This window comes from Pempheris klunzingeri, chromosome 5 (assembly GCF_042242105.1).
Source record: "Pempheris klunzingeri isolate RE-2024b chromosome 5, fPemKlu1.hap1, whole genome shotgun sequence".
NCBI classification, from domain to species: Eukaryota; Metazoa; Chordata; class Actinopteri; order Acropomatiformes; family Pempheridae; genus Pempheris; species Pempheris klunzingeri.
Window position 1 is genome coordinate 10,312,922 of NC_092016.1, and position 25,010 is coordinate 10,337,931.

A 25,010-nucleotide genomic window follows, 5' to 3' on the forward strand; every position below is an offset into this window, starting at 1 on the left:
GATTTGATTGTGAGATGGGCCTGAGTATGCTTTAAATGTATGAGTGATGCCCAGCAGCAAGGGTGAGACTTTCTTTTATAGGCACACGCACTAATTCGACAGCCTAGAGCAGTTTCGATCAAGACACCTTCCACCTACCTGCATTAACCTTGAAAGTGGAGAGCCTTCGGCGAAATGTCGCGTCACTTTCTGCACAACACAAAACAGGACCTACAAATTTATTCTGACATGTCTCAACGAACTAACCAGACGGCTGTTGTGTAATCTCGCCCCTTTGTTTAGTGTTTAGAGGATGTTAAACATGTCATAGCATGATCATTTTTAGGTCTGTACAATGATCTGTTCAGTGAATTTAAATGAATCTAAATGTTGTAGCCTACCTTGTATTCCTGCCTAACCTTTCCAATCTCGGCGCTCTCTCCCCTCTACACACACAAGGGTGAAAAGGGGGATTGTGTGGCACAGGAAATGTGTATGTGGTTAGGGTTGTTTATAGGCGAAAAGCTCCCATGTGTCCCTGTGTATGCATTCTCCCCATACTTTCCACTTAATATATTGCGTCCTGGTTTATTTCTTAAGGCATAGTGGTAAACACTATTTTAGAATGACATACAATGGATAATTTAAAAGGCAGCCAAAAACAATTTGTCGGGCTTACCCGCCAACAGCTCACAATCAACGTACATGTAAATATAACAAGTTGATCATCTGTTCTCTAAAACAGAAAATTATGTTGTTTATGTTAGGTGTACAGCACCGTGAGTTGTTTCCTCACAATTAGAAAAAACATAATCTCAATATAACCAGAAAATATCTTTATGTGACGATCAGATTAAAAATAAAGATCATGTATAATCATGTCTAATGTCTGAGGTATTGCTATTGACTACCACAGATTCCCACTATAATTTCTGCTGCAAGGACTGATGGTGTGCCTGTGATATAATCAATAATTAGTTTACAGCATAGGGCTCTAAAGATACATAAAATGCACCTGTGTGGCCTGTAAGACCTGAATGGTTGTAAGCCTGGCTGGGCAGGAGAGGGTTAAAAAAAAGTGACTGTGTGCAGCACGGTAGGGGTGTGAACACACACACACACACACACACAGAGGCGGACACACACACTCTCCTCTTGTTCCTCAGCAGACACACTTCAGTCAGACAGACGGAGGACGGTGAACCCCTTCAGCCGACTTTGGAGAGGAAATAAAAGTAAGTGTTAGCGTTAGTTATCTTTACATGTAACTAGTTAGCAACGATATAAGATTACCTAACGTTACGACTGAATGGATAACGTTGCCGTTGTTGGTCAGCCGCCATCTGCTTTGCTTGTAGAAAACTTTGTCTGGCTCCAAAAAACTCTTTTAATGATTAAATTACCGCTAAAATAGCAGAACTTTAGCTAAGTTAAGCTAGGTACTGTTAGCTTTGTCTACTGGAGAGACGCTAGTTAACAGTCGACGTTAACGTAACGTGAATTTAACGTCCGATAAACTAAACTATCGATGACGTATTAAAAGTCCCTGAAATAAATATATAAATGGACAAATAAAAGTTGTACTCAGTCTGTCTTATAAAAGTTTTAAGCTAAACGTCAGTGATAGCATGAGTTACTTGGATAAACGTAACATTACAGTAGCAGCCTACCTGCCATGGTTCCGTTTTGACTCTATTTGCATGCATTAATTTGCCGTCTGTTAAGGCTTAAATATGCTCTGCGGCTTTAATATCATTGTGGTCTATCTGTTATTGTGAGTCATTTGAATGCTGTTGGTTTTACAGAACCTTATAAGTAAACTGCAGATGTCAGGTGGTCCCAAAAACGAAGGACCTCCAGGACTAGCTTCACTTTCAGGGGTCTAACATGTGGAGACAGTGAAATGTCATTAAAATGTCATTATTTCACTTAGATATAAGTATTAGTCCACTGTCCTCATCAGAGGGTCCAGTGTCTGTTCACTTTAAAGTGGGTTTCAGGTTCCTAAAGGAGACTTTTTTTTCCTTAGTGATGGAGCCATCAGCTTTGCTACGTTGAATGACCAAACTGTTATGTGCCAAAACAGCATGAAAATAAGGCAAGGCAGGGCAAATTTATTTATATAGCACCATTCAGACACAAGTCAATTCAAAGTGCTTTACAGTGATATAAAAACATTAAAATTGCTTGTAAAAGATGATGAAAAGCACAAGCAAATGAATAGTTAAAGCTGAAAATCATTTAGCTCATTTATTGGAAAGCCACAGTAAACAGTAATGTTTTAAGGCTTGACTTAAATGAGCTGACAGTTTTAGCTGAGGGTATTCGGGATGCTTGTCCCATAGGTGGGGAGCGTAGAAACTAAAAGCTGCTTCACCTTGCTTGGTTTTGATCGTGGGAACGCTGAGTAGACCTGCACCACATGACCTGAGAGGTCTGGATGCCTCATAGCATACAAATAAATGAGAAATGGATTTAGAAATAAGAGCCAATCCCCTTTTTTGGATGAGGTTTGATATAGACTACCTCCATTGTCGTATTCTTGAAGAAAAGCCCTGGTTATGTACGGCTATCGTCATGTCACGACTATACACAGTGTAATGTAAATTGTTGTAAGGAACTCAAATTTATTTTTATTGAATGTTTGTATAAGACAGCTTGACAGGAAAAAGGTTGTGGTAGAACTGAAAAGAGGTAATGACTCCTACCCACCACCTTCAAGGCAACATCCCGTTGCCACAGTGTCTTTTAGGTGCAAGCTTTTAAGCAATATTGTAAGTCATAACCAGAAATTCATATCTGAGCAGGCAGCATGCAAAACTCATTCTCAATTCTCAGTTAATGTATGCTCTTATTCTTTTTTTGTACCCTTCAGTTTTCCCGCAGAAATAAGAAGTAGATTCAATAATTATTCAGTGACAGAAGCCTCATATTGCTCCTTTCATTGCAGCTATTGAAGGCAACATTTTGGACATTAAGAGGTTGAAAGAGTGCTATATGCATCACTTTTGAAGCTGGTTCTAATGGAAACACAAGATTTAATTAAATCAGCTGAAAAAAGTCAAAAAGATTTACCCTGTTGCTGAGTGCTGATATTTTCATCCCATCACTAAAGCCATCTTTTCCTCCTTCCTGTTTTATCATCAAAAAAATACTCTGGTGCTTTTACCTAGTCAGACCTAGAAATCAAACTTACGTCATTTTGCCTCTGGTAACTTGCAATAGGTGTCATTATTTTTTGGAAGTAAACTAAAAAGATGATCAGTAATATCCTGTATTAGTAAGCCACAACCAGCTGTGCTCTGTGTACTCACAGATGTGTCGTCATTTCCACTGAGTGGTGGGAAGTTACGTGGCACTGAACCGCAGTCTGGGTATTCCGCAGTCTGGGTATACTGTCACACAGTATAAGAATCCCATCGATGCTAAATGGGAAATCCCCTCCATCCCACAGAAGTCATAGAAGCTTATTGACCGTCGAAAGATCTAGACCACAGATTTTGCGTGAGCCAGATGAAGGAAAACCCTCACAGACATAAATAATATTTTGATGATGAAAATTGTCATTACTAGGGGGCCTAATCCTCACCCTTGCAAGCTGCAATATAACTCACAAAAAGGAAATGACAGCAATAGCTGCTTGTCGAAACGTATATATGGTGAAGCTGTTTCCTCTAACTCAAACGAAACTACTAATTTTTCAGTCACCAAAATGCCACTGTAGACAATGAGCTACGTCCTGTCTGTACAGATGGGTAAACAACATTGTTGCTGTTGTTAAAGCAGAATTTTGGCATGGTATTAAGAGCTTTAGTACCAGGATGGTGGAGGCAGGTTCATGCCAGTGTGATGGGCTCACAGATGTGTAAATAGGTCATATATGAAGAAGATAGGAGGTGGTGATAGATGGAGGTTGGCGAATTGCCTGAGTTTTTGTGTACAGCGGGGCTGTAGTTGATCCATGCTGGGTCCATTACAGACAGCCAATGCCATCTGCCACTAATGCTGCCTTCATAATCATCTCTGTACACAGTGCTTCTGTCCTGTGTCTTTGCACCATAAACAATAATGCACCTCTTTTAGTGCACACTGTTTGATAGTCTGTTTGATCACACCTCATGCCAAATCAGAGGGAGGGAAATGAGCTCCGAGAAGGGGAAAAAATGGCTGTGTGAGGTCACAGAGTTTGGAAAGTTCAGGTGACTCATTTCTTTGAGAGAGTCACTTCTTTTTTCACATGGTTTTTTCACCATGCTTACTCTTTCCGTGGTCCCATTTCAGATAAACTACATATCATCTTTTGATGTCAGCAGCATTATGAACACTACCTGTTATACAAGATCATAATGTTACTGTTACTTGGAATCGCCTTTTGGCTCTGCTTTGAATTTCCATTGCACTTTCCAGGCCTTGTTTTCACCTCGGAACAGATTTGTCATTCACTTTCAGGGAGTCCAGTGTGAATGGGTCTGTATGGATAGGTTTTGCAAAAATAAGCCTATAAAATGGCCCCACAGTTTACAGTATCTGCTCAATGTGTGAGCTTGCATGGAAGTTCTACAAAAACTTTGAGTATTTATGATTTGGTTTGGCTTTGCTGCTAATCTCACTTTCGTCAGTTGGCTGCTTCAGAATGAACTGGGCTGGGCCTGTTAGCTTATTTTATTTGATGTGTGAAAAATATAATAGCTGTAGCACTGATGCACTATTAGGAATTATTTTCCAATGGACAGGGCTCAGTCAACAAACAATGGTTGTCATAACTAAGCCTTTTTTAATCCACACTGCTGCTCACCATCTAGACATAAAGACCAGCAATCTCCTTTAAGGATTATCTACTTTGCAGGGGATCCCCCTGCTGTGTGGTTTGGGCTTTGTACTGTGTTCAGTTTTGTAAACATGAAATTGTGTTTGTATTTAGGTTATCAAGTGCATTTAATAGGTGCTTTGTAATAGTAGTATTGAACCTCATCCACCTCGACAGGTTTACTGGACCGATTCTGTCGTCCACATAAAGCTTAAAACCAGCCAAGCGTGTTGAATCAGAAAGATATACAGTACAGTATTTATTTGTCCATGTTTGCGTTTGGTTATTTTAGTGTTGCTGTGATGGTTCCCAGCAGTTCCAATAGTATTGCTTGGTGAATCCTAACTGTCAGTATTTTATTCTTCCTTCTGACCCATGAATCTAAATGGAGAGACTAGATTAGACAAAGATAAAATTGAGGTTTTTATTTCCAGTATCGTAGGTAGGTAGGTAGGTAGATATACCTATGTTGTAAAAATGTGTTTCAGTAATACATCGTCACTTTAATCGGCAGCCAGACACAATACAATAACACAATAGTCACAGACAGAAACCAAAAAACTGTTAAAGAAATAGCCCGATATCATTTTGTTCTTCTGTTTAAACGCCGTTATAGATTTGAATTAGGTTGTAATTCATTTCCTGCTGTCGTGATGCATATATTTAAAAGCATGCATACACACCACCAACCAACTGGGGAGGAAGATAAAAGTCTAGCTGTGAGACGTGACTGAGAGATGTCAGCAAAGTAAATATGCTTTATTTTAAAGTTATTTGAATGTGTTTCCGCGGCCTAAAAACAGCATAATAGGCTTTGTAACATTTTTACTTACCCAGGGCTTCTCTTGGCTCTGCCAGTACACGTCGTCATCATCACATCATGTTCAGTGCCGTGTGCTTGTCTTTAGTCAAACCTCTAAACATGAAGTCACCATTACAGAAGAAATGTGTCAAAGATCAATCAACAACTAAACTGTGTAAATATATGTTTGTTTTTTTTAAAGGACTGTAAGTAACTGTGCCCTTTATATTCAGAAACAACACACAATAAACATAAGGTCATGCCTCCAAAAGTAGTATACACCGTCTAAAATAGAACTAAATATACAGTATTATGGGCCCAGCCTCTGGGAAGAACCTACAGTTTTGATGTAAAAGAGAAGGAGCTTGTCATCTGATACATGGGGAGTTGTCTTCATAGGATATTTTCAGACTCCTCAAATAACCACAATGGCCGGTTGTATTTTCAGTGCTTCCAGCGAAGGAAAAGGTCTGGTTGTGGTAAATATTTTCTTTGGATTTATGGCGACCAGGCTGAATCGTGTTACCAGAGAGTTTCATAAAGTGTCCCTGCTGCACTGTATGTGTGGGGCTGGTCTGGCCTACAGGTGTTTCCTCAAGGAAAATGTTACTCACAGAAAAGTCACTGAATGCAGTCTGTTGGCTTGTGCTCTCATGTATGCATCTGTGTGCATGGGAAACACAAATCCAGATGAACTGAGAGGTACACTGATTGTAAAGCAATGCAGATGTCAGTGTAACATGCCCAAACTAAATATGTCAAACAGTTACAGTTCTGCCTCGAGGGTCTGATTCATAACATTATTGCGTTGTCTGTTATGTGGTTGCATGACATCAGCCAGACTTGTTGAACATGGCTGGATATGGTTTTAAATGGGCTACTCTTGCTGTACTTTTGGCTTGAAATAGTTCATAAAACTAACTGTGAAACACTTGTTGCTGCCAGTAAACATAGTCGTAGATTGGCCCAGTTCCCTTCTGCTTCCGACGACAATTGCAAAGCTTAACCACACACTGTCATGGTCTCCACAGAGTCATCATGACTTCACCACTCTCCACTTTGTGGTAGCCTTCCCTCCAATCCACCTCGCCAGGGAGGTTCCTCTTGTTTGTCAAGAATAAAACTTTATTCGTTAACTAACTTGCTTTCAAAGGCATACAATACGTAAAACCTAATATTTTAAGACCGACAGGCCAATTGTTGTCTAATAAAATTTGAGATTAGAGCAGGTTGGGCTGTTTAAGGCAGGGGAAATGTAGCTGTTGAAAATGAATTAGGCTCATGTTATTGCTTTGAAGATTAAAGTTGTGTTTAATCAGGAACCCAACTGTGCAGATTTTCCTGTGTCCTTGCTCTGTGGATCACTTATTATACAATAAGGCAAGGGTGTCTCAAGGCTAGCTGTCTTTTTTCTTTGTAATCTAACCAATAAATTCTGTTTATTTCTGTCTTCCAGGAGCGCAGCCATGGGGAAAGGATGCATCACAGTCACCAAGTACTTTTTGTTCCTCTTCAACCTCCTCTTCTTTGTAAGTAATTTCTTCTTGATAGCTGTGTAATGTAGTGTTAAAGTGAGTTTGAGTGGTCGGAAAGACAACAAAGGCGCTATACAGGCACAGTCCATTTACTATTTACCCGAGCTCAAATAACTGTAAATGCGTAGCATGCACTGTCAGAATCATGTCCCATGACTTCCAACTTGTCAGCAGCTTTGTTAACTGATATAGAAAGATAAGTAGATAGGTATGCTGTGCTCTTTCAGCTGAACCAGACACGCACGGCACATCGAGAGCTGATGCCTCTCAGTGGCAGTTTTCATTTGAGTTAGCGTCCTTATTCAAAATAGCACCAGAGATAAGTGGAGATGCACAGGGAAATTTCGCTGTGAATCTGCCTGGGGCGAGAGACTTTACAGAGTTCCTCAGCACAGCCAGATCTAAACAACAGCAGCTGGTTTCTGTTTGTTTCCTCCTCTCTCACACCGGCCACAACATAAAGTCCAGGGGTTGATATTAGCCCAGACTCTTAAAACTGACTCTGCGAGGATGTCCAGACCTTTTCAATGAGACTGCGGCTGTAAAGCTGAGGCAGACCTTTTGATGTGAACACTCAACTGGTGTCTAATAGGAAGCGTGTGTGTCTGCTTCAGTGTTTGTCCATGTGGACGGATTAGACTAGTGGAGGCTAGAGGAAGCCAGGAAGTGGTGGGCTAATGATGGCTGCCGGGAGCTCAACAGTAACTCTAAATGAACAGCTCTTAATCAGGGCTCTAATGACTGTTGTTGGTTTGGGGAAAGGCAGCAGTCCAAGGGGGGGGGGGCTGGTGAATCAACAGAGCCTCTCATCTATGGATTTTGCCCCCACTACAGCGCCCCACAAGTTCTAAACAAGAGCCCTCTTAATTACATAGAGGTTCTCCACTTCATAACCTCATTAAAAGGGTACATGAGGTAAAACTGATAATTTGCAGAGGCTTTCAGACGCCAGTGACAGAATGTTCCCATCTAGAGGTGATGATTCTTCTCATTTATGATGGATTTGACCCCTTTATTCTTACATAACACTGTTCAGTCTGCTGTTCTGAATGTGATATTGAAGACATCAGGAGTATGACTGGTAGCTCTGTGGCTGACTGGGTGTTAATTGTGAGAAAAACCGGCAGAGTGGGTCTCTTGATCCTCTCCACATCCTCTCTCCCTCCTTGCTGTGAGGAAAAGGGACAAGCAGACAGAGAGAAGAGTTAGGATCTGATTAAGCTTAGCTGTTACAGACTGAGGAGGCAAAAATAAGGCCCCCTATTTAAGGCACACCAGCACAGATTTAGTTTTTTATTCTCGTATAAGATTTTCTGCCTGATTCCTTTTTTGTTTCCCACCCACAGATCTTCGGAGCATTGATCATGGGCTTTGGTTTGTGGGTCCTCTTTGATAACCAGAGCTTCATTGCTGTTCTACGTAAGTGTTGTAACACTCACACACACCCGCATTCCTGCTGCCACGTCCTTTAGTGATAACACTGTCAGCAACCATACAGCACTTTTGACCCATGTCAGTTCAGCTGAGCTGAGCACAGTGGAAGTGGAAGTCCTAAAACCTCTGGCCTACTCCGCATAGCTTATGTGGATTTTATCCAGTAGGACTCATTCCCCAAGGAACCACAAAGGGATGTTTGCACCAAACCAGAAATGTGACTCACTGATGAAACTTCATGACTTTCTCAGCCCCTCAAAAGCTGTTCTTTAGACATGCAGACACACATTGATAGACACATCTGTGGAGATCCAGGGGAGTAGGTTAGTCAGGGGAGGTGACAGACTCATGATTATCAAGGCATCACCATGTTGTTTTATCTTACGTTGTAAAATAGCAACTTTATTTTCCCCACAGTTTCCATGGAGTTGTACTTTGAACTTGCCGCCTCTCTCAGCTCCCCAGATGGCGGAGCTGCCACAGATAGAATCTCCCACATTCACAGATGTTGTCACAGGTCTGTTTGCAGACACTGTGTACTGAAAAAGAAACCAGGTCTCCAAATGGCATTCTCCTAAGAGGCAAAGTTATCTGCCTTGTAATAGAAAACAATATGTCTAACTTAGGTTATCTACTGTGAAGACACTAGAGAAAGCATAATGAAACCCAGTTCCAGCCTTGCCTGAAAAGAACGGGGAACCGCGGATGGAAACTCTTAGTTGCCATAAATCTTGTTATAAATGCTTTCAGTGTATTCATCCCAGATGGAGCATTGCTGAGAGCAGCAGTGAAGTATTTTCCCCAACACCAGTCCATAAAGAAGAATTCTTTCAATTTATTATCTGCCAACTTAGCATGTGTTGGTAGTCAAATATAGTTTATTTGGTTGAGACTGTTATACCCCTTTCCTGTAGGAGATGAGCATATGATGTGGGCTGCAAAGCTGGGTCTAGTGATGAGTGCATGCCATTCAGGTCAGCCTCTGGTGTGTATATATATTTAACCTGCATCAATGTGCCAATCTGAATGAATAATGAGATTAACTGCTCTTATACAGACAATATTTTAACAAGAATGAATAGCTTTTTGGAGCTGAAGCCATGAATCGATTAGTTTAAATGAATCAGCAACTATTTTGTTTACTGATTAATTGTTAATGTCATTCTTCAAGCAAAAATGCCAGATGCTCTCTGGTTGCTGCATCTCAAACACGGAGATTTGCTGCTTTTTTGGGGGGGGTTTGAACAGTTGGTTGGACAGAATGAATAAACTGAAGACACCATCTTGAGCTCTGGGATATTGTGGTTTTCACTATTTTCTGACATTTTATAGATAACCTGATTAAACAAGACACCAATCTGAAGATTAATCAATTGTGAAAATAATCAGAAGTTGCAGCCCTAACTCTTTTAGCTTCTGTTTGCAGTCCCTAACTATATGTAGCCATTATATATGAGAAAGGCCAATCTCTGAGGGCTGAGCAGAGCTGGAGAAATCTATATTTAGACTGGAGGACTGTGCTGCTTTGACTAATGAGTTGTGAATAGGGTTGAGTTTTGACGAAGACCAAGCAGAACCGACCTTGTGTCTTAAACTACTTAGACTGACTCTTGTCTTCCTCTAGCTCATATTTCAGCTCTGGAGGTCACTACTCAGGCAGGAATCACTCCAAGGTTATTATTGAGCTGAGTTTGCTTATCTTCATTCAAGTATCGAGAACATAAAGGCTGTGTAGTATCCATCATCCCTGCCAGCCCCAGTCCCATTGTTATGATAATCCAGCTGTTCCTCCAGAGATAGCAGAGATCCTGCTTCTCTGATACCCCGAGGATATCCCTCCCTATGAGGGGCTTGATGACCTTCTCTCCTCCATGTATTTTTGTTCCCTATATTCCAAATGGGTTAACCTCAACTCCTCCCTGGGTCCCTGGGTTTCTAACCTCGGTGGAAATCTCTTACCACCCTGTAGAGGAACAAAAACTGATGCTGCAGGCAACTCTGTTTATTGACTCTCTGTGTTCCCCTCAGAAGTTGTACCATTGCCTGACCATAAACAGGATCTGTGTGTTTTCAGTTTCCATTCTTTATGAGTTATATTAATAGAGGCCCCTGCAGCTGTCCCAGTGACTTCAGGCAGGGGAACTTTGGGAATGTTTTAGTTTCAGAACCACCCCCCCCCCCTTTTCAGTTAAAAGGGCATCTTCCTCTCAATATATATCCCACTGTCCATACAGTGCTGTTTATATGCTGCTAATACTTCACCGCAGTGATATGATGCCTTGAGTTTATCTTGCTGGCACTTGGCAAAACACAGCTTGCCTTATGTTTAAACAAAAGTCAGCCTTGGAAAGGAGGACTGTTAGCCAGAGTGTGTGCCAACACACAGTTTGGAAATATGCTGCAGATTAATTCAGAAACTTTCCAAAGTCATGAACAGAAAAGAGAACTTGGTTGGAAAATTATTCTTCTCTGGGCAGATGAGTTTAGAAATCCAGCACAATGTCGATCGTCTTATGCTTACATTTTAAATCTGTTTAGAATGTCAACCATTACTTTTCTTTAACTCTACATAAGCTGAAAGTGTGGCACTCGCCGTGTTTACAGAGAGACTTGCAGTACCAAACAGTCCCCCCTCCTCCCACAGCAGCTTTCATGAAATGCACCATAATTCTTGCCTCTTTTAAATGGAAAGTTCCACGGAAACCACTAGAGAAACTATTTTAGAGTATCTAGCAGAGACCTACATGGAAATGTGCCATAGTACACAACAGAACAGCACAGTAACCAGGCGAACACATGCTGACTTCAGAAAAAGTATGTGAAATCGCCACAGAACACAGATGTTATCTCCGCAGCATGAGGGTTGTAAGCCACTGTATCTTTGCTCTGATACACCTGGCAGAGAGTCAGAAAGGAAGCTCTTTTTTGAGATTTTAAAGACTTTAATTTTAAGAATGTAGGATAGAAGTAGAAACCAAAATGTAGAAGTCCCACTGAATATGTTTCATTGTCAGCTACTAATGCTACGTGATGTTAAAGGAAATAGTCGCTCCAAAGATTAGATGTATTGCCATAACATGCCAAGAATATCAGAAAACTAGACGTTTCCTCTGACTCCAGGGTGTATGTTTTCACTGGAACAAGTGTTCATTTAATCACTATGCTGCAGGGAAACCTCACACAAACATCAATTTGAATTATGCTTCCCACAATTAATAATCATAGAAGTCTGGTTCTATGTGGAAAAACATATTCTGAAGATCCTCTGACTAAATCTTTAGTATGTTGATTTTAAAGTGAGTGAAGTAGTTCATTAGTTTGCTCCTCTCAGCAAACATTGAGGCTAATAGCTGTACAGTGAACATGTGTCATGCAGTCCTAGTTGAGCACCAAAGTGTCGCTGCTTTTTCTTTTCGGTCTCTGCAGCAGTCTCTTGTATGTTTTTGTTTGGCAACACTCTTGTTCACTGTATTTTAATGATCTTTCTCAGTCTCTTGACACTCATTGAGGATTCTGCTTGAACCATTTCATGCATCCTCCCAAATTCTTCAGGTAATACTTGTTTTTAAGGAACCTGTGGACATCTGTTGCTTTTGCAGACATTGTGTGCGTGTGTGTGTGTGTGTGTGTGTGTGTGTGTGTGTGTGTGTGTGTGTGTGAGACTGAAATAACATGTCTAACAGAGTGCTGGTTATAGAACACGCAGTATGACTGTCTACCTCCCTTTAAATGCTACCCTGTAGCCACATAAATACTCTGCATAATGTTGACCCAAGTTCTTTTAGCTTTCAGTTATTCTCAAACCGCCACGACGTGCACCGCTCTGTAGAGTCAGCGATGTACATGCAGTAATGACGTCCTTGTGCAAGTGTATGTGTTTTGTGTCTGTCTGTGTTGTAAATGAGTACATTTATTTACATTATCTCTTGTACGCCACTACATCTATGCACAAAATATGATGGGCTGCAACTAACAATTGTTTGCATTAATGAATAATCTTACAATTTCCCGATTATTGGATTTGGACTTTTTGGTCTATAAATCTCAAGTATAATTTCCCACATTTCAAGTGATGTCCTCACATGTCCAAATTTTCTTATTGAAGAATCTGGAACTAGAGGATGATTACAGTTTTTGCTTGAAAAATGACTCCCATTATTACTTAATGATGATTGATAAATCGACTAATCATTTTAAACCCTAGATTACATATGAAATGTGGGTGTCCAATCATTGAGTGGTCAAAACACATCGTTCCTGATTCAATTCCTGCTGCCTCAGTACAATGAACTGTCCATTAAAGGCTACTGATTATGTAACTATACATTCAGTTGTATGACAGTGAAAAATAGTTTTTCAGTCTTGATTGCAAAATGTCATCAGTGTAGTGGTTTATTTCAAAGAATTGGGGCATGGTAGGAAAACGCTCCACTGCCCTACAGATTGCTTATTTATCTTTGGGATAATGATGCAGCCTGCATCCTGCATCCTGTGATAATGAGTGCACATGTTGGAATAGAAAGACCGAGAAGGTCTGTAAAGTAAGGCGGTGCTTAATCATGAAGTGTTTTGAAAGCTGCAACCTATGGTCTGACTGGTCTGATGTAGGTGAGAACAGATGTTGGCTCAGTGTATGTGTATTCGTCACGTTTTACACAGTAGAGTTGTACTTGGAAAGACAACTTGTTTTTACAGTCTATGATAATTGATATTCATTGTGCATCTGCCAGAGTATAATGTACCGTCTATAATGATTGTTGCATGAAGCATCAGCAGCTAATATGAGAGGGGATTTTGGAATAATTGCATCTATTCAGCTCCCTAGTGAGCAAGCCAAGAAGCAACATTGCATTATAATCATTGAGCAGCGGTGGAGGAGCTGCCGTGTCTGTCAGCTTCTTCACCAAATGGATGGGAGTGAGCTATCTGATGGTTCTGGCTGGTTTGCTTGGCCCGGGAATCTTTAGGAGTTGGAGCGATTTCACAGAGCTCAGATTCTGGCTTCATCTGCGGACCGAGCTCTGACTCTCTGGAGCCCCTCCAGCCCAGATAACACAGAGCCACATAATGGCTCCAGTTTATCTCCTCCCAAGCTTCCAATCTTCCATTTCAGTCCCTGCCCCCTCCTCCTCCTGGAACACCCCCGCTCTACATACCAAAGAGGGAAATCAATTAATCTCGCCACACATTGACTTGTCTTGGTCCAAGTCTCTCTGGTGGCCTATTAAAATAATCTGTGGGAGAAAAGCACTAGAATGCTCTAAATTCAGAGAAGTAGAAGGTTTGCGCTGTGAATCATTTTTGGCTCACTGTTACCATCTGTATGAAAATGGTTTTGCATGCGAACGAGAGGCCTTCTTCTGAGCTGCATTTGTTTGGAGGCACACACAAAGTGGAAAAACGAGCAGGGATGTGGGCTCTGCTTCTGTTGTGTCAGTACATCATACATCAAATGGGTTTCTGTGGTTCTGTGTAAGTTGAACTCCTGTTTTTTTTCTATTTACGCCTTTTTTCTCCAGAGGAATCATCTGACACGGTGAAAGTGGCTTCCTACATCCTCATCGGAGTGGGTTCCTTGTCAATGGCCATGGGCTTCTTCGGCTGCATAGGAGCCATCTACGAAATTCGGTGTCTGCTGGGCCTGGTAAGAAATCGCTTTCACTTAAATCTCCCCTGCTGACTTGCAATAGCTTGTTCTTTCGTTCTTTGGAGGCAGACATGGGGTTAACACTTTGGAGATAAGGCAGATGTGCAGAAATGTGCATGTGAAACTCATGTAAGAGCATCTGACCGCAGATCAGCCATTACCACACAGGAAGCTAAATGTTCTATTAGATGACAGAAAAAATAAATAGGTTTCAGTTCCGCCGTCTCTATAATGTTGAATTTCTATTAAAGGCAAACAATGTCCATAAAATCAGACTTCCAAAGATTCCCAGTAGTGTTTGCCTCTGTAATCACCCTCTTGGGCCTGCCTAATACATATTTACAATTAATCTACTTATTTTTGCATGAAACATTCACCTAAATCCACCTGATTGAGATCTCAAGCTCAGCTAAGAACACGTGATAAATTCCTGCTGACAGTAAAGCCTTTTCGCATTTCTGCTAACGTGTGGGCCAGAGGCTCCCAGCATGTGTGGATTTACAGAAGGTGTGTGTGTGGGGGGGGTGACAGGGATAAAGCCAGTAATGGAGGGGGTACAAAAAGAGTGGGGATGGGTGCATGACCTCCACAGCGTTAAACCTGCTAGGGGTTAACTAAAGAACTGCTGTGACCTACTTCTCCCAGTGACAGTGACCAGCTGGCAGAGGACCCCCATCACGCACACATGCTCACTTAGACACCACCTTTATACTCAGTGAGGACATAGATATGGCTGTGGAAGGATCTTTAACAGCTTACATTATTCTTGCAGAAGGCTGTAGAGATTACACCTAAGACCCTTCTCTAAATACAGATTAATGACAATTTAAAAGGAAAGGTAAAAATGTCTGCCCGGGAGTGTTTTTAATTTTATTTTTCTGCCACTTGCAGGAGCAGAAATAAGTTGTCGACACAATTTCATTACCTTTGAAGCCTGCGATCCACTTCGCAAACAGCTTTTTATTTTCCTACCCAGCAGTTAAGGGGCGACATTATCATTCATTTGGAGTTGTGTCTATGTCCACCTGATAGAAGTCCAGTATTCATTCTCATTTAGCTTGTCTTTTGGTCTCTACTAACTCCTGAGGGAAATAACTTCAGCACTTAAAGTCTGTACTGTGGTCACTAGCTAGTCTCTAACCACCTCTGCTGTTTTGGTGCTGAGCATGTAGCGCACAATGGGTTTATAGATCTGATAGCTGTTATAGCCACTTAATTTATTTTTCCTTTAATTCATTTTCCATAGCTTGTAAAGGGAGATAATTGGTTTCCTGCAGAATTGTCATTGTTTTAAAAGTTTTGATTGTCAATGACATTTTCTCTTATCCCCCACAGTATTTCACCTGCCTCCTGCTCATCCTCATCGCCCAGGTCACTGCTGGAGTCCTCATTTACTTCCAAAGAGATCCGGTAAGACCAGCTCGTACTGTTTTTACTTATCCTATGTAATCAAGGTACTTTTCTCCCTTTCCGTTTTCTTAATTTTACTGCTTTATAATTTCTCTTCCTGTCGCCATGGTGTGTTTTTTTTTATCTTAGTTTTTTCCCCTTTTTACTCTCTGCCCTAATTTGATTTTCTTTCATCCTGTAACTCCTACTTCTCTTTCCCACCACCCTCTCTTCCACTGTTACACCTGGGGCACCAGGGTATTTGTGCTTCCCCCATTCACAGCTGTGACTGGCTGTATTTAGGTCTTACCGAAACCTGCTCAGGAGCCCCCTCCATCCCGTCATCAGTTTCCTCAATGAATGGAAAGTGACTGGCTGTAGTTTTGTGATGTAGGTTGTTGGTAGAAAGTGAGATCAAGCAGGTGGACCGAAGGAGATGTATGACAACTGAAGAGGAAGTAACAAGCAGGCCCTTATACTGAATGTTTCTGTTGTTGTCTCCGTTCCCCCTTTGGGTGAGAGGAGGAACCGGGTGGGAGAAAACAAACACATAAACAGTGAATGAATGTTGCTAAAGCGACTGGCTTATGCTGACATATTCAATTGGTATGTCTGACACTGCCCCGTCTAAGACAGTAATTATCACACAAGTAACCACATTCTTCTGAGGCCTTTGATGAAATAGCGCCCCCTAAAGATTCGCTCACCAACTCACCAGAGTTGATTATGATTCAGTCTTATTTTGGGTTGAATGTCAACTTATTTTGAAAAAACAAATCAGACTAAACCTAAGACAACAGCCAACTAAAATAGACCATAAATGTGAAATCAAACCTTAGAAGAAAAAAGTTACAGCTGGGTGTTAGAAATACATCCAGTATTAGAAAATACATGCAAATATCACATGTTATTTTTGAGTTTTTTATATGTGGAGCATTTGTGCATCTGAAATGGCTCACTTGTCACACTTCTCTAGTTTCCAAATACATCAGGAATTGGAGTGACCATCAAATAGGGTTTGAACAATAATAGAACAAGCCTAAAGAATAGAACCAGCCGTGTTTGTTTGCACTGTGCGTGATGGGAGTGTTGTGTTTGGACACACCAACCTCTCTGACTGGTTTGAAACTCCAAACATGGCCATTACTTCCCAGTACTTAAAAAGCCACTCCCTTGATAAACCTCACACCTACAGGACTCAGGATAGGCGATGGCTGCTGTCGCCCTCTCAGCTGTTAGCCCTACAGCATGTATGTGTGTGTTTGTGTGCATCTCTGAGAGCACGTGTGTGTCTGTAGCCTTAGACGCACCCCCTGTGTTTAAGGCTTACCACAGGGCAGGGTGGCGCCCTTTCCCAGAATAGGGTGAGGCTCTCACTCATCTCCTGTAGAGCTCTGAAGATGCATCGCCGGCACCGCTTTGTGGTCTTACACACATAAACACAGAGTCCTGCTGAGCTGTGTTTGTGCATGTTTCAGCCCAGCATCAGACTTCGTAGGGAATACCACCTGAGGTGTCGCCCAAAGAAACATTAAGTTCAGATGTTGCTAGTAAATTTTAGAAAGAAATGTAGCATGGGTGTGTTTAGTTTTTGTTTCTCTCTCTCTCTCCTGTTTTATTACTTGCATGCACATGTTGTTCATGTAGAGCTATCTACAGTATTTATATCAAGTAAAAACAAGTGATCAGTGTTGGTGTGACTTTGCATTGTTGACAATGTATTATCATCTCATGTCCAGTTGAAATATGAGATGTCCAACATCATAAAGAGCATGATAGTCAACTACACCGGCCAGAACAGGACCACAGAGCACACCTGGGACTACATTCAGAGGACGGTGAGTTCACTCTTCAACCTGGTTTGTACAAGACACGCAAAAAAGTTTAGTGTTATCAACAACACCCGCCAATACAGCCATGGGAATATGTTGCTCGCTACATGAACAGCAGCAGGTTGGGTTAAAAGGTGTCGACTGGTCAGGGTTGTTACCTTAAGTGACTCTTACAGAAACATGAGTGCACATATTTTTAGAATGGGCGTCTCCAGTATGAAGCGAGCTCTTATTACTAGTTCTTTTCATTGTAATGCTGCATCCACGCGTCAGCATAATGGAAAGAACAGGAAAAAATCTCATGACCCTGGAGTGTTCACACACGGCCTTAGCCATATATACAGGGCCACGCTACAATGTCACTGCACCGAAATTATAAGATGACTTTTTTTTTAAATTTGCTTTCTCTCTGCCTCTGTCCCAATACAATAGAGATGATTGGAATTTTGTTCAGGGTGCTCAAGACATTGAATAATGACATTTGAATGAACTTGTCTTTGTCACTCATTTCAGATAATCCTCAGACCTCACGGTAAACCGTTTTGATTGGGACTTTCCTTTACTGATGAAATAGTCCCTATGTGAACTTTGTTGACTATCCTAAAAAAGCACCTTGCTGTTCCATCCACTTCTGTTTTTTCAGCTGCAGCTGTTTGCATGTCATCGAAATATATCTCAGAATCTCAGCATATAAAACTGGGACTATTTGCATAATCAGACACTCTTAAGGGTAGGTTAGACAATATGTTTTGTTTTTCTGTACTTTGGATGAACCGACTCATTAAACTAATCAGCTCATAGCAAATACAAACAGCTCTGAAGCGCGCTGAAGTCGGATTGTTTCATGCCCTAATCAAGTTCATTCGTTTTCTCCTCTATCTCCTTCCTCCCTCTCTCCCTCTCTATCCTGCCAAGCCTCTTTCCCCCTCATCTTTCTGAACAAAACAGCAGCCAAGAAGACAACCACAATAGAAGTGCTCATTCACTGAGCCAGCAGATTTGCCAGTTTTGCCTTCATCTTATTTATTTTAGCATTCATTTGTCTCTCCACTCTTTTCGTATGTCCTTATTTTTATGTTTTTGCACCAGCCTGCGCTTTTCCTCTTTATCTCATAATCTTTTGCCTCTCATCCTCTCTCTTTGTCATGTCACCAGATGAAGTGCTGTGGATGGACTGGACCAGGAAACTGGTCTGAGAACATGTTGATCAAGAACAGCTCCCAGTACCTCTACTCATGTTCCTGCCGCAATGAGTCGCTTCCTGGCACGGACCTTAAGGACGTTGGCCTGTGTGAGCACCTGTCCACAGACCTACCCGTCTATGAAACGGTACATAACACTGAAATCTGAAATTGTGTTTCTTCACTAAGGTTGAAAATCATTGAGCAGCTGTCTGTCCTCCTTGGTTTATAACGTGTGGTCACTCAGGCGCCGTGTGTGAAACTGCTGCGTAGAGCAGCTGCAACTTCAGCCTGCAGTCTGCCTCACTGTGCTCAACCAAGGGGACTTTTCCATGTTTTCACTCCACCGCCAGTGTATTAATTTTGATGATTATCCATTCACTACACATGTTGGATATCGCTTAGTGCAGCTGTTTTTGCTTTCATTCCCAAAATCTTGGTAACATGCTATTACAATTCATTTGTGGATGCTGACAGACCCAAGTCTAAACCCTGGTCAGTATTACATCAGCTGGGCTACAGCACGCCTGTGTCATTCAGATAGACCCGACACCTTTCCTAGTTACATAAGTCGGTTTGACTCGTGTTGTGTAACTCTGGCTGCCAGCTCAGTGTGGCACCGCAGTCGTACTTAATCAGCAGAGCGAATACCAGCAGCTGAGGCGTGTTGTTTGTGCTGTGTGATTTGTTCAAACACCGGGAAAGCTCCATTGTTCTACTGTTTGGTCTGCGTGTTTCAGAAACTTTATTCTCTCTCCCTACAGTCTTCCTCAGCCCGGTTAAGTCGTGTTATTCTTCCCCTCACTGACTCAGTCCAAAGCCAACAGTTGTGTTTTGAAAAGGCTCTGTTCGTGTCCGGCTGGGATCACGTAGCCATTCATCACTGCTCTACATGGCGGCCTGCAACCCCCCTCTTTCCATGTCTTTCTCAACCCTTCTCTTTCTCTCTCTCTCTCTCTCTTGTTCTTTCCTCTAGGGCTGCATAACCAGCGTGGAGAAATGGCTCCTGGACAACTGTGGGGTTATTCTGGGAATCTGTGTCGGAGTGGCAGTTGTGGAGGTGCCTATCTCTATCTTTAAAGGATGAGTTTTTTGTAATACCACAAATGCCATAATGTACTCTACGTTGAAAGAGTTTAGGCACTGTTGTCACTCCTCCTGTCCGGACTGGCCATGAATCAATCCCTCCCTAATGCAACTCCATTGTAAAAGATGGGGGACTAGATCCATGCAAATATTAGCTCATCCAAAGCTAATATGAGTCTTCATCAGTGAGCAAAGGGAGGTTATTTTGGTAGTCACATTTAGGTTTCCAGGAGAAAATCGCAGCAGTAAACCTACACTTATCAGGACCAGAATACCAACTAGCTTTGTCAAAATTTTATTCTGAAGCCTCATACTCACTTCAGCTGATGCTTTGAATACAATTTTTCACAGAACAGGGAGTATAGATTTGTCCCCCATCTTTTACAGTGGAGTCATGATGGAAAGGGATCCCTTTACTGTCACTTTGGAGAGAAGGAGAGATTAAAGCAACCGAAAACTCTTTAACTCTAACTAGAGCTGAAAGAATGAGTCGATTTCAGTGATTAGTCGATCAACACAAAAATAACGATCACCTACTTTGATAATTGATTAATAGTTTCTTTTTTCAGGCTTTTTTTTTTACTATCCTGATATTTGATAGACCAAGCAAATAACTGAGAAAAAAACAGTTAGATTGATAGATCAGTAATTCAGAAAGCATAAATTGTTTGGTGCAGCCCTTCCTTCAACACAAGGAGCAAGCATGTGAGCATGTGATGTGGTAGTTTTGCATACACTATAAATGTATATGTTTCTGCCCACCTGGTTTTATTCATATTTTCCATTTGTGCATTAAAAACCTGATTTTAAATGCCATATTTATCATGAAATGAATAATAATAGACATGATAGATAATCAGCGCCCTAGATTTAGATAGAAACCTCACTGCTGTGCTTTAGTTATTTGGCTTTGACATCTATATTTTTCAGTATAGTCAGTTTCAACTCTGATAACCAAGCTCACAACTCTGTTTCCTCCAGCTCCTTGGGATGATCCTTTCCATGTGTCTGTGCAAGAGTGTTGTCCAGGAGGATTATACCAAAGTCCCAAAGTACTGAGCTGAAGGCAGAGCCAGCTTCACACCACACACAGATGGACGGACACTCCCTCTCTCTCTCTCTCTCTCTCCCTCTCTCTCTTTCTCTCTCTCTCTCTCTCTCTCTCTCTCCCTCTCTCTCTCTCTCTCTCTCTCTCTCTCTCTCTCTCTCCCCCTCCTTGTCTCACATTCTTATGAACACAACACACAAATTTAGACAGCTGTCGCCACCATTTGAGCTTCTCCTGCCTCGACAGCTGTGCAAATTTCTCACGCACCATAAGTCCCACAAACACAAGCACACACACCTCTTAATCAAGCTTGACACACTTGTTGGACGCATGTCCACAAGTTACCTTCTTTTGTCTTATCATTTTTTATGTTTTTAAGGAGACATTATGACGTTTCTCTAATATTTGTCGGTGGAACCTTTAGAATTTTGAGGTTTTATACTATGCAAATGTTCATTTATGTGTCGTTTTGTTTGGCTGACCTCAATGAAGCGCTTAACATAGAATTAGAGAGAGCACTTTACTGACGTTTGGTGAGCTGAGAGCCGCAGCATCTCCTGACTGGGGCTTGGAGATGAGACGGAGACGGGAGGTTGTGGGTGGATGCGTAGTAGATGCTCTCAAGGATTAATGCCACTGTGTGTTCCTGCAGCTGGTATTTTTGGTGCAGAGGGGTGGAGGAGAGGCCCAGGGCTGAGTCAGGGCAGGGCTGCTGTGGTGGAGGTTTTTGGCTTCTTTCATCAGCTCCTTGTACCCAGTAGCCCTGATATTAACCTCCGTTTACACCCACCACCTCCTCCTCCTCCTCCTCCCTCCATCCATGCGTTAGCGTCTCTAAATCACGTCTCTGTCCTCCTCACGGGTTTGTCTGACTGGTAACCAGTAGCTTTCCAAAATGACTAGTTTTGCATAAAGCAAGTGTGTGTATGATGTGTTGAGTGAGTGTTTTATTTCTTTGTATTCTTTTTTTTATATTCATCATGTCATCTCTGTTTTTTTTACAGCTGTACATATGACTTTAGTAAGGGATTATGGCACTTGAGTGCTTGGTCAGCGTTTTATATGGGAAAGCTGTCACCCACATGCTCTTGTTTTAAGAGTCCTATTGTTCTTCATTTCCTGTCTATTGTTTATAATGTACAGAATGAGGCTGCCGCAGCGGCTCGTCAGCACTCTTTTGGTCTGAATCAGAGAAATTGTAACCCTTACAGTGAATCTGTCATCACTCTTGAAGCTACATTTTCATTTCTTTAGCGTAGCATGAGTTTGTGAACAGCCTGCTATAGTATCTGCCCCAAACATATTTATTTAAACTCCTCACACCTGCTTTCATTTTAAAAGATCTTTTTTTTTTTATCATAGCGTCATAGCAGTAACATGAAAATGGCAGCTGTGTAACCACAAAGTATTTTCCCTTCTCTGTCTAATTGTTAGTTTTCCCATAAGTCATGTTGCCTGGTCTATATTATCGGTAACAAGTGCAGAGAAAATTATGACTGATCATCAACTCGTGCTATCTTTGCTAAAAATGTTTTACAATGAAATGACGCTTTGAGTTTCCACACTGGTCCATCTGGTCATCTCAGTCCTTCCACTTCATTTCAAACACTAGTACGGCTTAATTTATGGTTAATTTAGTGGATAGATTGCACTTTCATGTGGTTGGTAGTAATTTGAAATCATGTTCATCATGATGTAATTACAAAAGAAGGAAGAAAATTGCCATTGAAAAAAAATGGCTTTCAGAAAAAATAAAGTCTGCCTCTAGTTCATTATACACCAAACTAAAACATTAATTTAACTTAATGAGAGATGAAGGCTTTTTATTGTGTGTTTAAGCTATTTTTACACTTTTACAAAAAAAATGAATGATTTTATTTAGTGGAAAAAAAATTTGTGCCCCCTGTAAAACCATGTTTAAAAACAAATGTTTGTTTTTATTATTGAGAACTATTAATAAACCTGAACCCACTAGAATCTGTGTAATATCTCTTTCATTCTGTGTCTTTTAAAGCCAGGTTAAAACGTTGGGAACAGAGCTTCAGTTTTTGATTTTCTCCTGCTAACTTGTCAGGCTTTTTTTTTTTTACCCAAAGCAACCAGAAGATGGCAGTATATATTTAACAGTGTCACATGCTCAGACACTAATGTATTTGGATGAGATGAGCAAAATTAGCATGTTATGGCATTTTAAGTGTAAAGCGAATGATTCTACATCAATGGATTAATTATGTTTTTAGAACCTGATTTGTAGAAGCTGCAGGTTTAATTATGGGCTCAATGCATATTCTGAAGAAATGATTTATTTCACTACGTTCCAAGTTCTTCACCTCTAAGCTAATTTATTTCTTCTTTTTTTGATTATTTCCCAATTCAGTCTTTGTATTTCCTTGTTAATTTAGTCTGGGCACCCTGTGGCTGAACAAAACAAAGAGCCTCACTTCCCTTCATTTCACTGTGATAACAGGATTTTTTCCTGCAGTTAATACAAAGAGCTCCTCTTGTGACATTTAAGTGCAATGACTCTTATCAAGAAAAGGGAGCCTCATGATGTATCATGCCAGAAGCTAATATCTCACCACTGACTCAACAGCACTGCTTTTAAGCAAAACAACACAATTACAGCATGGACCTTGCCGCTCTGATCCACTATTGTCTAAGACACTTAACCTCAGTATAATGAATACAGCTTAGTGTTCTCTCAGGAGACTGTTTTCAAGTAACTCAACAGAGCCACTTCTCATCAGGGAGCTCCGTCCATGCTGAGTGCTTCAGGCACCAAACATCAACTACTCATTTAAAATACGATGTTGGACTTGAGAGGAACGACTGTGAGCTACACAAAGCAAGAAGAAATAGAGTATACACAAACTGGATTAAAGCCTCCAATATGTTATTGGACAAAAAAAAAACAAAGGCAATATTTGGACTCTTAATCAGGTCAACGGCCAAAATGTGACAAAAGACGAGGCTTATATTGGCACAAAAGTGATTATATCCTGTTGACATTATTGTCTAGTAATAATTTAGTATAGTCATAGGTGGCATTAAATATGACTCCAGACATATTCAAAATCCAAATATCTGCAAAAATGTTGCAGAAATCACAAAAATAAATTTGTAACAGAGGGGAGAAATGAGGGGGCAAACACGATTAAGGAAAATCCAATTTAATCGTTAATTTTCAATGAAGCGTACTGTCTTCTGTTAAGAACTAAATTAACTCACACTGCGTCGTTGTTTACTGCAATTAATTATTTTTGTAATCAATTAATCGTTCAAGTTAATTACTCAATAAATACAGTCAGTTCCAGCTCCTAAAAGTTTTTCTGTTTTCTTTTGTATCAGTGTAAAAATGAAAAGATTTGGATTCTGGATTGTTTGTAGAAAACAAGATGTCACCGTGAACTCTGGGAAAACTGTGATGCGCACCTTTACCATTTTAACATGGATTACAGAGCTGCGACGATTTGTCACTTAGTCGACAGAAAATGAATTGGCTATATTGAATCGAATAATTGCAATTTTTCGATCTTCTCTTTGTGATACATAACAGGCAACTGAATATGTTTGGATTTGGGGCTTTTGGTTGGACTAAACAACATTTGAAGACCTCACCGTGGACTTAATTGATGATAAAAATCCTTCTTTCTTTCTATGCCTATTTCTTTCATTATATGCAAGCTGTGGAAACCCCCCTCCACACACAATGTCCAGCTCAAACACAACAAGTAAAGAAAGCTTCCTCTGTTTTTTCCACGTAACTGTCAGTCAGTGATTCCTGGGCAGAGGAAGTGGGACAGATGATGGTCCCACTGAGGTAGAATGAAATAAAAGGATGAATAATGAAGATGTGGGCAGCACGGTGCTGTGCTTGTGTGGGTTTTCTCCAGGCACACCGGCTTCCTCCCACAGTCCAAAGACATGCAGGTTAGGTTACTCGGTGACCCGTAGGTGTGAGTGTGAATGGCTGTCTCTATGTGTCGGCCCTGTGATTGACTGGCAACCACTCCAGAGTGTATCCGCCTCTCGCCCAGTGTCAGCTGGGATTGACTCCAGCCCCCCACAACCCTTAAGGATAAGCAGTATAGACAATGGATGGATGGATGGATAACATTTTTGTAAAACCATGGAGCATGCATACCTTTTACACCACTATGCAGAGCTCAAGCATACAAATGAGCTGAATGTTTACCAGGATGTTCCCTCTGCAACTCCCTGTTTTTAGCTCGCTCTCTACTCCATTGGTGCTCGTCCAACACAGATGATG

The 25,010-nt window shown here is 41.1% G+C and overlaps 1 protein-coding gene across 1 annotated transcript; it reads left to right on the plus strand.

Moving 5' to 3' along the window:
- The first annotated feature begins 1,127 nt into the window (after positions 1–1,127).
- Positions 1,128–22,708, plus strand: cd82b (CD82 molecule b). Its single transcript, XM_070830527.1, has 9 exons — positions 1,128–1,214; positions 7,045–7,117; positions 8,470–8,542; positions 14,077–14,201; positions 15,540–15,614; positions 17,333–17,431; positions 18,581–18,754; positions 19,583–19,666; positions 20,674–22,708. The coding sequence occupies exons 2-9, from the start codon at positions 7,055–7,057 to the stop codon at positions 20,749–20,751; spliced, it is 771 nt and encodes a 256-aa protein (XP_070686628.1). The 5' UTR covers positions 1,128–1,214; positions 7,045–7,054; the 3' UTR covers positions 20,752–22,708.
- The last annotated feature ends 2,302 nt before the right edge of the window (positions 22,709–25,010 follow it).

Excerpts from the sequence above, each read along its gene's own strand:
- cd82b (XM_070830527.1), top strand. The coding sequence starts at position 7,055 with ATGGGGAAAGGATGCATCACAGTCACCAAGTACTTTTTGTTCCTCTTC. Across the intron at positions 18,755-19,582 it reads ACCTACCCGTCTATGAAACG|GGCTGCATAACCAGCGTGGA; the intron begins GTACATAACACT and ends TCTTTCCTCTAG. Across the intron at positions 19,667-20,673 it reads TCGGAGTGGCAGTTGTGGAG|CTCCTTGGGATGATCCTTTC; the intron begins GTGCCTATCTCT and ends TGTTTCCTCCAG.